Below are 12,215 nucleotides of genomic sequence, written 5' to 3'. Positions count from 1 at the left end.
TATATATATATATATAAATAGCATAAAGTTGAGGGGGGCTTGAGCTCCCAGGTCCATACTAAATCCACTCTTGGGACAAGTATATGTGGCCGACAAATAGTATTAAATAGATAAAATTTAAGTATCGACTCTCAAGGGAATGAAGTACAATAATTCAACAGTACAAAATACATCCTCTAAGTTGTAACAAAAAAATAACAAAGACGAAATGATTAAAGTTTATTGTGTTTTGAAATAAAGAAGATAAAAGGTAAAGTGCTAGAAATAAAAGAAAATAATAGAGAAAGAAATGATGCAAAAAGATTGAGAGAAAAGAGAGATTCAAACCCGTTTCAACCTTTAGGAGAAATTATGCCCACTTTGTTCCCACAATTACTTTCCTTGACTAGACCCAACACAGTCTTACATGTGATCAAGATGCACCCACATCTTTGCTCTTTTGAGTTTAAAGGGATTAAGTTGCATTTCATCAAATTGCACCCGCAATCTACCATAATCGACACATAACATCATAATTAAACATATATTTTTCTAGTTAATTTAAAATTTAGATAAATGAGCATGCAATTTTTGTTATTCGATAGGCATTAACACTATTTATAAGGGTCAAACCAAATCATATGTCTAAGCTTTTCTTCTATATTGTGTTTATGATAATTGTATATTATCTCACTATTTTTATATTAGACTCAACATGCCATGTTAATCTATGTGATTTAACTAGTTTAACAAAAAAAACCAAAAAATCATAGAAGCAAATGAATACTAAATGTTGAATAAAAGTAAATGGTCACAAATGAAGCATTTATTCAATTCTTAGGGTATCTACATATTTTAATCCGAAAATATTTAGCTCATAAAAGAAAATAAATAACACAAAATATAAAAAAAGAAAGAGCTCATACTAATGTTATTTGAAAGGCCAAAATGAACAACTTAGTGAGTATAGTGCTTGTACTATCAATTTCGAGATTAGAGGTTCGATATTTCCACCCCTCGTACTTAATTTAATACCTTTGCTTAAAAGAAAAAAATGTACTAAAAGTGTTCCAAGAAAAATGAAACCAAGACATTAGTTAGATGACATAAACTATAAATCCTACTGAAAAAAAAGTACAAGAAAGAACAAACTCCAAAGTGGTTTGGGACCGAAGAAGAATAAAAGCTGAAAATTATCGGGAGTTTCTCCAAGGAGGTGAGACTTGGTGATTTATGGAAGAGATTGTCGTCTTTTATAAACCTTCAAGAGCTAGGGTTTGCTCTGTGTTGCATCATCTAATGGGTTGCAAGCGCAACTTTGATAGTTTTTTGAAAATGACATCCATAAAAATAGAAGAACAACTCAAAATTTGACTCTTTTTTCAGTTAATTTTGCTTTATTTCACTAATTATGTCTAAGAACACATGTTGGACTTGTTTTACATAAAATTACTCATGATGCTATAAAATATAACATCAAACACATGTTTTTCACTCCATAACTTAAGTTTTTAAGGTTAAATAACTCATCAAATGAGAGTTATCATGCTCCTTAATTGAAATTTGGAGACAAACAAATGACAAACATGTTACATGTCTTTTTTTTGTCATCGATCAAAACGATAGGTTTGATAAAATTCAACGATGATCAAATCTAAATAACGATCAATTATTTGGTCGATAGTCCAGTTTATGATTTTCACATAAAAGGGCTTAAGAATAGACACATATTACGTTAATATAGCCACCACATTATTTAGGAAAAAGTGGAGCAGTTAAAAGCAAAATCAAATCGTTTCTACTTTTGAAAAGTACATCCCTCCAGGATTTATGTTCCCTTTAATAAATCTAATATACAAAATCAAGGGTTGAATTGGGTGATGGGAAGAAACATGGTTCATCGAGGGTCCTCACGGGATTGCAACCCCTACTGGCATGGGGTCACATTTTAAATGGGAATGACTTGCTTGTGAGGCTCTTCTGGTTTCGTCTTGAAAGCATGAAGAAAGAAGGGTTTATTATTCGAGCTTTGAAACTTTTGGACAAGATGAAAGGTTTGGGGTGAAATATTCCTCTAACAGGCAGGTGTATATATAATTTTATGAAAAAATATACCTTTTTTTTTTTTACTGAGTTTTCTATAACGGATCCATTTGATTCTTAACGTTCCAAATTGGTCATTTTAGTCTCTAAATTTTTAATAATAAGTTTAAAAAGTCTTTTTACTAATAAAATTATTAAGAAAACATATATTTTTAATGTTTTTCCTCCTTTCTCTTCTCCCTCTTCTTTAGTCCTTGACGTGCCTTTCCATGGCCTACCTCTGTGGGTGATGTTCATTCTTTTTCATTTCCACCACTATGGTTTCTTAGTCATTATCTTAGATTGAATTGTGGTATGAATTAGAAAGGGAACCACTTTAGACTTTAAAGAATCCTTTTTTACAGAATTTCTGTTGTTACTATTTTTTTTTTCTTTTCGTTAGTACCCAATTTGGTGTCTCTTCACCTTCAAAGCACACATGTGGGTAAAGCGACAATCTCTTTTAAATATAGTTACATGTTCAAATCATCATCCAATTAGTAGGGTTGACAACAGGACTGATGTAGAGTAGGGAGGAGTTCCCCATCCCCGTCCTCGGTTTGACCCTTCCCCGATCAAACTGGAGATTCTCTGCCAACCCTACCAACTAGCCATTAGAATGAACTTAAAAGTGCTTCTAAAAGTAGCATTTCATAAGAAGGGGGAGAAAGAGGAGGAAAAGAAGAGAGAGGAGAAGAAGACAGATAGAAAAAAATTTACAATATATATTTTTTCCAAGTCATCTTGTCACGTCAGTATTTAATCAATTAAATTTAATGGTTTTATTAGTGTAAAGATCTTTTAAATCTATTATTGAAAATTCAAGGACTAAAATGACTTATTTAAAAGATCATGAACCAAATGCACTGAAATTTTTCCTTCATTTTATTTATCTTTTTTCTTTTTTTTTATCCTATTACCATTTAACTTTTTTCTTTTTATGTATTTCTCGATATTAACTACTTTATCTAGATGTTTTTTTTCCAATATTTACTGCTTATGTATTTCAATAGATACTACTTTAATTAGGTGTGTTTCAGGTGTATTTCCCAATATATACTACTTGTGTATTTCTCAATATATACTACTTGTGTATTCCCAATATATATATACTACATATGTATTCCCCAATATATACTACTTCATTTAATGTGTATTTCTCAATAGATGATACTTAATTGATTAGGTCTTTTCAATATATATATATTACTTATGTATTTCTCAATATATACTAATAATTAGATATATTTTCCGATAACATTGTTTTACTTATCTATATATAATTTTCAATATATACTAATCTTTGTCATTTAATAAATGTTAGTACCTTACATGTACAATTTAAGTTTTTTAGTTTGTCAATTCTATAATGTGATTCAAAATAATATTTAACTAGTTTTTTCTTTTTTTAAAAAAACAAGTTTTGAATTTTATTTTTTGGTAGTTATGTTTGTTGATTACAAGATTGAAGATTTTGAAGCTCTGAAAATTAAAACTCTCTCGAAATCCTAAAGAACGGAAGACAAAAGCTTTGAAATTGTTGAAGTCAAAAACTCTAGAGATAATCCAAGGCTACAAATTTAGAGCCAAGTGTACTCAGAACACTTTTTGAATCTTTCAAAGTTAGAAACTCTAGGGACAACCTATATTGAAAGTTAAAAGACTCCAGAAAAAATTCCAAAGAGAATTAAAAAAGCAGAACACCCACTAAACTCTTATGGATCAAACAAGTCTTAGAATACCTAAAACACTTTAAAGATCAAATGACTTCCAAAACCAAAGAATTATAACTTCGAGAACAAGTTGTGAATCCATCAAGACATATCAACACCAAGAATATGCTGCAAAGCCCTGTTGAGGCAAATGTAATCCACCTTCAAGAACAAGTTGCAAAATCCTTCAAACAAACCAATATTTAGAGCGAGTTGCAAAACCCTCAAAACAAATTTATTTTAAGAGAAAAAAATCAGAGGAAAAATACTAGAGATTATACTACATCTACAAATCCTAATAAATTCAAGTGCATTATATGTATTAAATTTTTCTCGTTGAAATCTCGTGTGAATGAATTCACTTCTTGAAACTATTTCATCAATTTATTGAAGAAAAATAAAGATAAAGACCAAAATCGCTTAAATTGTTTTTCAAAAACAAATAAAACAAATTTGAAAGTTGATTGACCAAAGTAACTATTAAGGACCAAAGTGTAAATAACTTGAAAGTTGATGGGCAATATTGAGATTTAAACATAAGTCCATGATTTCATTAAAATAGACGTTAGACTTAGATAAATATTATATAGTTTTTTACTATAATATTTTGGATCTAATTGAAACTGAAACAAAAATGAGTAACAAAACATACCAAAATCAGAGGAAAAATACTAGAGATTATACCTGTCTCTTATACACATCTAGATGTGTATAAGAGACAAAAGTAACTATTAAGGACCAAAGTGTAAATAACTTGAAAGTTGATGGGCAATATTGAGATTTAAACATAAGTCCATGATTTCATTAAAATAGACGTTAGACTTAGATAAATATTATATAGTTTTTTACTATAATATTTTGGATCTAGTTGAAACTGAAACAAAAATGAGTAACAAAACATGCTGGCTGTGGGGTTCGAACCCACGCGCACTTATGTGCAGAAGATCTTAAGTCTTCCCCCTTAACTTCTCGGGAAAACCAGCTAATTTGAAGTAAATTTTCACGCATGGCTTCATGGCACCGTAGGTGTCCCTCTACAGGATGACATTTTTGCATAACGCTTTAACCAAACTCCAGAAATGGTTAGGGTTGCTTTAGTTTCATGTCCCAATCAGTTTTTCCCTATGATTGACTCATTAGGGTGGAACTCTAGGACTTAAAATGAGAGGTTACACTTACAAGCATTGTTAAACAAGTTTAACAAATTATGGACCGAACAATGGTGACTAATAGTGACAGTAAGAAGGAGTTGTTCTGCCTATTAATTGAGACTGTCTCATTTCAATGAAGGGGCACTTGATCACCCTACGGTGACTTTTGTCCTGCCTCACTGAAACATCATTGCAAAATAGATGATACTTAGGGTACATTAAACTATTTTGCTAAATTTGATTGGTTGTTTTATTGGTTTAATGCAAATAAACTAATTATAAATAATTTGTATGATTTTAGCAAACGTTTTTCACAATGACTTCCGCGACCTTAAATCTACTCGGTGTTGATAAATTAACGGGAAAAAATCCACTTCATGGAAAAACACGATCAACACAATACTTATAATCGATGACCTTCATTTTTTCCTGATGAAGGACTGACTTCCCATTCCAGCTCCAAATTCCACTCGAAATGTTTGAGAAGCATACGAGCGTTGGACACAGGCAAACGAAAAGGCTCGAGCGTATATCTTGGCGAGTCTTTCCGAAGTCTTGGCTAAGAAGCATAAGTCCATACTCACAGCCTGTGAGATCATGGAGTCTCTGAAGGGAATGTTTGGACAACCATCCACACACCTCAAGCATGACGCTCTCAAACACATCTTCAATGCCAGTATGCAAGAAGGGGCATCTATTCGAGAACATGTTCTTAACATGATGGTCCACTTCAACATGGCGGAGATGAATAAGTCTGTCATCGATGAAGCCAACTAAGTTAGCTTCATTTTGGAATCTTTACCTGAAAGTTTCTTATACTTCCATAGCAATCTTCATCCAGCGATTAAGGTTGAAGTGATCAGCCGAAGGCCCAAGGGCCTAGAGGAAATTATACGAGAGGCCCAACTGGTAAAGGATTGGAACTTGATAATTCAGTGGTCATGGGAAGAGGTGAAGAAAGGAGGCCCAACGGCTAGCAAGGCCTAAATGCATTATAACAAGCCCAACATCGAGGGAAGTTCTAGCGTGGGAGTCACTAAGAGCATCATGATACCGAAAAAGGGGGGAACAATTAAGAGAAATAGACCTATAAAGTGTAGAACTGATGCTGAGTTCCAAGCCCGGAGGGATAAGGGTCTTTACTATCATTGCAATGAGAAATACTTCGCCGGACATCACTGTAAAGCCAAGGAGAAACGTGAGTTGATTCTGCTAATTGCGGGAGAGGGGTTTGACGAACAAGAAGAAAATTATGAAGTCGAAGAAGTAGGGGAGGAGTGTCACACCCCATCCCAGACTACCCTCTGAGCCTAGGAAAGGACATGACTGCAGCAGTTATCAATCCTTTTGTTGACACTTACTGCCTAATATCTCTTGCAGAATAACTCTGATATCAACATATAACTCATATACAGCAGATGCCTTATAGGCCAAAAAATTTATTAATTAAAAAACATAACATGTTTAGAGTAATTACATCACTAGATTCACAAGTCCCGATACCCAAAACCATAGTCCCTACATGAACAACTGTAACATGTGTACAATATTTACAGTAACCAGACGGGTTACAATATCCTTGTTCTTTAGTGGTAGAGCAGATGCAGAGCTATCTCCTGAGGATTTGACCACTACCTGGGGAAAAGAAAAACATTTGAAAACGGGTGAGCTTGCTAGCCCAGTGAGTGACTTAAGAAAGATAGCTGATTCTCATGCAAAAGTCTCAATAAAGAGATTAAACTGAAATATAAACTTCTACAGTAACCTTGTACTGCAGTATAAACATTTTCAAAGCATAAAACATATAAAGCTATTTTTATCAGAAAACATTAAAACTGTTTCTTAGTTGAGAATAACTCTACTGCAGTTACTACTAGTTAAGAGAGAACCCTCTTGCTCAATCTCTGACTTCAACTACCTACGTCCACGTGGCCATACTAAGTACTGTCATACCTTAGGTACTTCTGCTTAGATACCTTCTCTAAACTTGTCCTTCAGTATCGAGCTGCTCAGATACCTTCTCAAATGTCCTTCGGTATCAAGTTGGTCAGATACCTTCTCAAATGTCCTTCGGTATTGCGTTTCAAGTAAAACTAGTCATAAATGACTTTCTCTTTAAAGCATGTAAAGTATAACGCATATAAAACATGTCTTTAAAGATACTAATGCATGCTGGGTGTATTTAACACACATAAATAGTTTTTCAATAAACTTTTAATACATGCATGCGTTTAAAACATAACTCATGGTTTGCTTAGAAATTACTTTGTAAAACTAGTTGACATAAAAATAATCTTTCTTTAAAACATAGTTTCTTTAAAACATTGTAAATATTTTAGTCAAACATTTTAGTCACTCACCTTGATTGTTTAGGAACCTTTCTCTCTAGAAGTTCCTTGTCCACCTGGGGCTCCCTTTTACACCCGTAAATTCCAGATTCAATTTAAAACTCAGATTACTCATAGTTATAAGCCTCATTTTGAGATACTTCCTTCTACAAACATGTTCTAAAATATCTCAGAAAGATTACCCTAAAATCTGTTTCAGAAATCCTCGTGATTTGGCCGGAATTTTCAAATCTTCAAGACTGGTCTAAGCTTACTCAACAGCCTGACCCTTCTGTCTTTTTCTCAGTTTCCAGCCTGATCCCTTGAAACTTCTTCTTCGGCAGCCCTACCCTGAAAACTAGACTTATAGATATTTCAGGTGGCTTTAGAATCATTCCAAACGCACAAGTATACTAGGAGAACTCCTCGTCCCAAGTTGATGTTGTTTCCAAACTTCACTGTCTACTGCGTCCCCCTTGAAGCTTTATGATCAACGCATGGATTTACTATCAACACAATGTTTACTCAACTTTCCCACTCTTCTTAATGTCTTTTGAATTGTAATCTGAAAAGAAGTCCTTAGCCCTATTTATAGGCATCCAAAAACTCTCCAAGGTCGACACCTTCTATTTGGCCGCATGTCCAAGTGTTTCTTCCTCACACTATCAACGCAATGTTCAATCAATTCAATCTAAGATGTCTTCTTCACCCTTAGCCAACACAAAATGCTTAATTTTGCATGTCCTCTTGTACAACCATCTCATTTGCTTAAGGCTTAAGATTTCTTCCCAAGAAGCCACATGTTAGGATGATAACCTTGCATGCGTCTATCAACTCTCATATGCGTTAATCACAAATGGCCCATCCATTGCTACAACCTACCTATGTCCGGACAGCAACAATCGGCGCATGCGTCTACAAACCCTTGGATGATCAACGCATAGCACATTACCAATGCATAGTACATTACCAACGCATAACACATCACCAACGCATAGTACATCACCAACGCATAGTGCATCACCAACGCATAGCACATCACCAACGCATAGTGCATCAATGCATAGTGCATCAACGCATAGTGCATCACTAACGCATAGCACATCATCAACGCATAGTGCATCAATGCATAGTATTGCACTGCCACGTCCATCGCGTCCATCGCATCCATCATCCAATGCATCCAACGCATCCATCATTCAATGCATCCAACGCATCCAACACATCCAACGCATCCAACGCATCCAACACATCCAACGCATCCAACATATCCATCATCCAATGCATCCAACGTATCCAACGTCCAGCACCTTTGGATGTGCAACTTGAGCTGCCGCATGCATTGTTCTAACTTCCCAAGACACTCGGCTGCCGCATGCATTTCTCTTAGCCACACTTTGGCTTCCCTTATCGCATCAAAGAACCTCTAAATGATCAAGGCCAACGCATAGACAACACTTAGTCAATTTTCTTTCTTCTAACGCATGGGTTATACTTAGCCAATTTTTCCAGGCTTTCCCCAAAGAGTCAAGTTTTCAAATTCACCATTTCCTTCTAATTTCCCACCATTTTCTCTACCATTACACATTAGTTTCCACACCAACCTACCCACCATACTGATCTCAGTAGGGAACATACTCATGTAGAGAAATTAGGGTTCAGGGTTCCCATTTACCTCCCCCTTATGAAAATTTCGTCCTCAAAATTTCGCTACAAGTCCGTCAATTAAAAAACTGTGGATACTTGTTTCTGATTTGCTATTCGGCTTCCCATGTTGCTTTTTCAGTGCTATGGTTTCGCCATAGTACGTTTACCAATGGGATTGTCTTATTCCTTAAGACTTGTTCTTTTCTATCAAGGATCTCCACTGGTTCTTCTTCATAAGACAAATTTTCTTTCAACTGTACTAGTTGCTCAGGCAACACATGGGTAGGATCTGGCACATACTTTCTAAGCATTGCCACATGAAACACATCATGGACACGAGATAATTATGGAGGTAAATTCAATTGATACGCCATTGGGTCAACTCTTTCTATTATCTCATAAGGTCCAATATACCTCGGGCTTAATTTCCCTTTCCTACCAAATCTGAGTATTCCTTTCCACGGAGATAACTTAAGAAATACTTTATCACCAACTTCAAACTCCAATTCTCTTCTCCGCTTATCGGTAAACTCTTTTTCCTGTCTCGAGTTGTCTTAAGATTATCTCTTATAATTTTAACACTGTCTGATGTCTGTTGCGCAAGTTCTGGACCTAATAATTTTCTTTCACCGACGTCATTCCAACATATCGGAGTTCTACATGGTCTTCCGTATAGTGCCTTATATGATGCCATTCCTATACTCGAATGGTAACTGTTGTTATATGCAAATTCGATCAACGACAGATGTGTATCCCAACTGCCCTTGAACTGCAATACACATGCTCTCAGCATGTCCTCTAATGTCTGGATTGCCCACTCAGACTGACCATCCGTCTGTGGATGAAAAGCTATACTGAAATATAACTTGGTACCTATAGCTTTCTGTAAACAAGGCCAAAACTTCGATGTAAACCTGAAGTCTCGATCTGATACAATTGAAACTGGAGCCCCAAACTGACTCACAATTCGATCAACATATAGCTTATCTAATTGGTCTAGGGTAAAAGTAATTTTAATAGGTAAAAACTTAGCTATTTTTGTCAATCTATCCACGATTACCCATATACCATCATAGCTTGCTGGTGTCCTAGGTAACCCCAACAGGAAATCCATCGTAACATGCTCCCATTTCCACTTTGGTACTGGGAGTGGATTAAGTAATCCTACTGGCCTCTGTCTGTCCGGCTTAACTTGTTAACATATTAGACACCTGTCAACATACTCTGGTATTTCTCTTTTCATATCAGGCCACCAGTACGATCTCTTTAATGATCTGTACATCTTTATACTGCCTGGATGCATAGCATAAGCCGAACTATGTGCCTCTTCTAGAATAGCTTGTTTAAGTGCTAAGTTATTAGGTACGCATACCCTACCTTCTTTTAATAGCACTTTGTCTGCTCTTAATTGGTCGTCTGTCCTCAATCCTTTACCTACTTCTTCAGCTAACTTCTGAAGATCGGAATCCTTTAAATGTTCATGTAGAATATCTTCTATGAGAGTAGGACATACTTGAAATGAAGCTAGTAAACCTCCTGATTGACCAATTGATAATGCTGCCTTAGCATTATACAACTCATGTATTAATGCACCTTTCACTAAACAGATACTAGCTCTGACTGATCTAGTCTTAGAGCATTAGCTACCACATTTGTTTTACCTGGGTGGTAATCAATTGTACAGTCATAATCTTTGATCAACTCGATCCATCTTCTCTGTCTTAAGTTTAGCTCTTTCTGATCAAAGATATATTTCAGACTTTAATGATCAGTGAATATATGACAATGCTCACCAAACAGGTAATGTCTCCATAACTTTAGAGCCAACACAACTGCTGCTAACTCTAAATCATGCGTAGGGTAGTTGCATTCATGCTTCTTTAACTGTTGTGAAGCATAAACTACTACCTTTCCTTCCTACATCAGCACACATCCTAACCCTTGTCGAAATGCATCACAATAAACCTCAAACTCTTTACCTGGTGTAGATAAAGTTAATACGGGTGCTGATACTAACCTCTGTTTCAACACTGAAAATTGTACTCGCATTTTGGCGACCACTAAAACTTTGAATCTTTTCTGGTCAGGTTTGTCAATGGCAGAGCTATCTTAGAAAAGCCTTCCATGAATCTCCTATAATAACCTGCTAAACCCAAAAAACTGCATACTTCTGTTACATTCATGTGTCGTTCCCAGTTGACTATTGTTTCTATCTTTTGGGAATCTACGCTAACTCTGCCAGCTGAAACTATATGCCCAAGGAATACGACTTGATTTAACCAAAAATCACACTTACTAAATTTGACATATAACTTCTTTTCCCTTAGAATTTGTAATACCATCCTCAGATGTTCTTTATGTTTCTTCGCACTACTAGAATACACTAGTATGTCGTCTATGAACACTATCACAAACTGATCAAGATAAGAATGGAATATCTTATTCATCAAGTCCATGAATACCGCAGGAGCATTTGTCAATCCAAACGGCATTACTAGGAACTCAAAATGTCCATACTTAGTTCTGAATGCAGTCTTTGGAATATCTATGCCTTTCACCTTCAACTGGTGATAGCTTGATCTCAAATCTATCTTAGAGAATACCATGGCCCCCTTTAACTGATCGAAGAGATCATTTATACGAGGCAATGGGTACTTATTTTTAATGGTCATCTTATTCAACTGTCTATAGTCTATGCATAATCTAAGAGTACCGGCTTTCTTCTTAACAAACAAGACTGGCGCTCCCCAAGGCGACACACTAGGTCTAATGTACCCCTTATCTACAAATTCCTGTAACTGAACTTTTAGTTCCTTCAATTCCGTTGGTGCCATCCTATATGGTGCCTGGGATATAGGTGCTATACCCAGAACTAACTCAATCGTAAACTCGATTTTCCTATCAGGTGGTAAGCCTGATAATTCTTCAAGGAACACATCTAAGAATTCTTATACCACAGGTACATCCTCAAGTCTCAGTTTCTTATCCTGTGAAATTGCTACATAAGCTAAATAGGCTTCCATCCCTTACTCAACAATTTCATAGCCTTTACTGCTGATATTAAGCTTCCTGGAAATATTCTTTTATTTTCTACCAGGGTTATCTCTTTTTCTCCTGGTTTCCTAAACACCATTTCTCTCTTAAAACAATCCATAGTGGCATAGTGTTTACTTAGGAAATCCATATCTAGGACAACATCAAATTCTAGTAATTCTAATGGAATCAAGTTAACCCAAAAACTTTGATTTCCAAGAATTACTTCACAATTCCTGTAATACTCATGTACAACTAGAGTATCTCCTACAGGCGTAGAGATA

General features: G+C 35.5%; 1 protein-coding gene and 1 non-coding gene across 2 annotated transcripts in view; both read right to left on the bottom strand.

Moving 5' to 3' along the window:
* The window catches only part of LOC120083126, a 15,472-nt gene extending 3,551 nt beyond the window's left edge, over positions 1–11,921 (bottom strand). Inside the window, exons 1-6 of the mRNA XM_039038689.1 lie at positions 11,853–11,921; positions 11,238–11,312; positions 10,560–10,635; positions 10,110–10,455; positions 9,959–9,986; positions 9,381–9,853 (exon numbers count right to left, since the gene is read on the bottom strand). Of these exons, the coding sequence (XP_038894617.1) occupies positions 9,381–9,853; positions 9,959–9,986; positions 10,110–10,455; positions 10,560–10,635; positions 11,238–11,312; positions 11,853–11,921 (1,067 nt within the window). The remainder of the gene's footprint in view (positions 1–9,380; positions 9,854–9,958; positions 9,987–10,109; positions 10,456–10,559; positions 10,636–11,237; positions 11,313–11,852) is intronic.
* Positions 4,674–4,756, bottom strand: TRNAL-UAA. Its single transcript has one exon. It is a non-coding gene; the product is annotated as a tRNA-Leu (tRNA).
* Positions 11,922–12,215: the final 294 nt, after the last annotated feature.

Source organism: Benincasa hispida, chromosome 8 (assembly GCF_009727055.1).
Source record: "Benincasa hispida cultivar B227 chromosome 8, ASM972705v1, whole genome shotgun sequence".
NCBI classification, from domain to species: domain Eukaryota; kingdom Viridiplantae; phylum Streptophyta; class Magnoliopsida; order Cucurbitales; family Cucurbitaceae; genus Benincasa; species Benincasa hispida.
Note: the sequence above shows the minus strand (reverse complement) of the source record. Positions and strands in the feature narration are given on the sequence as shown.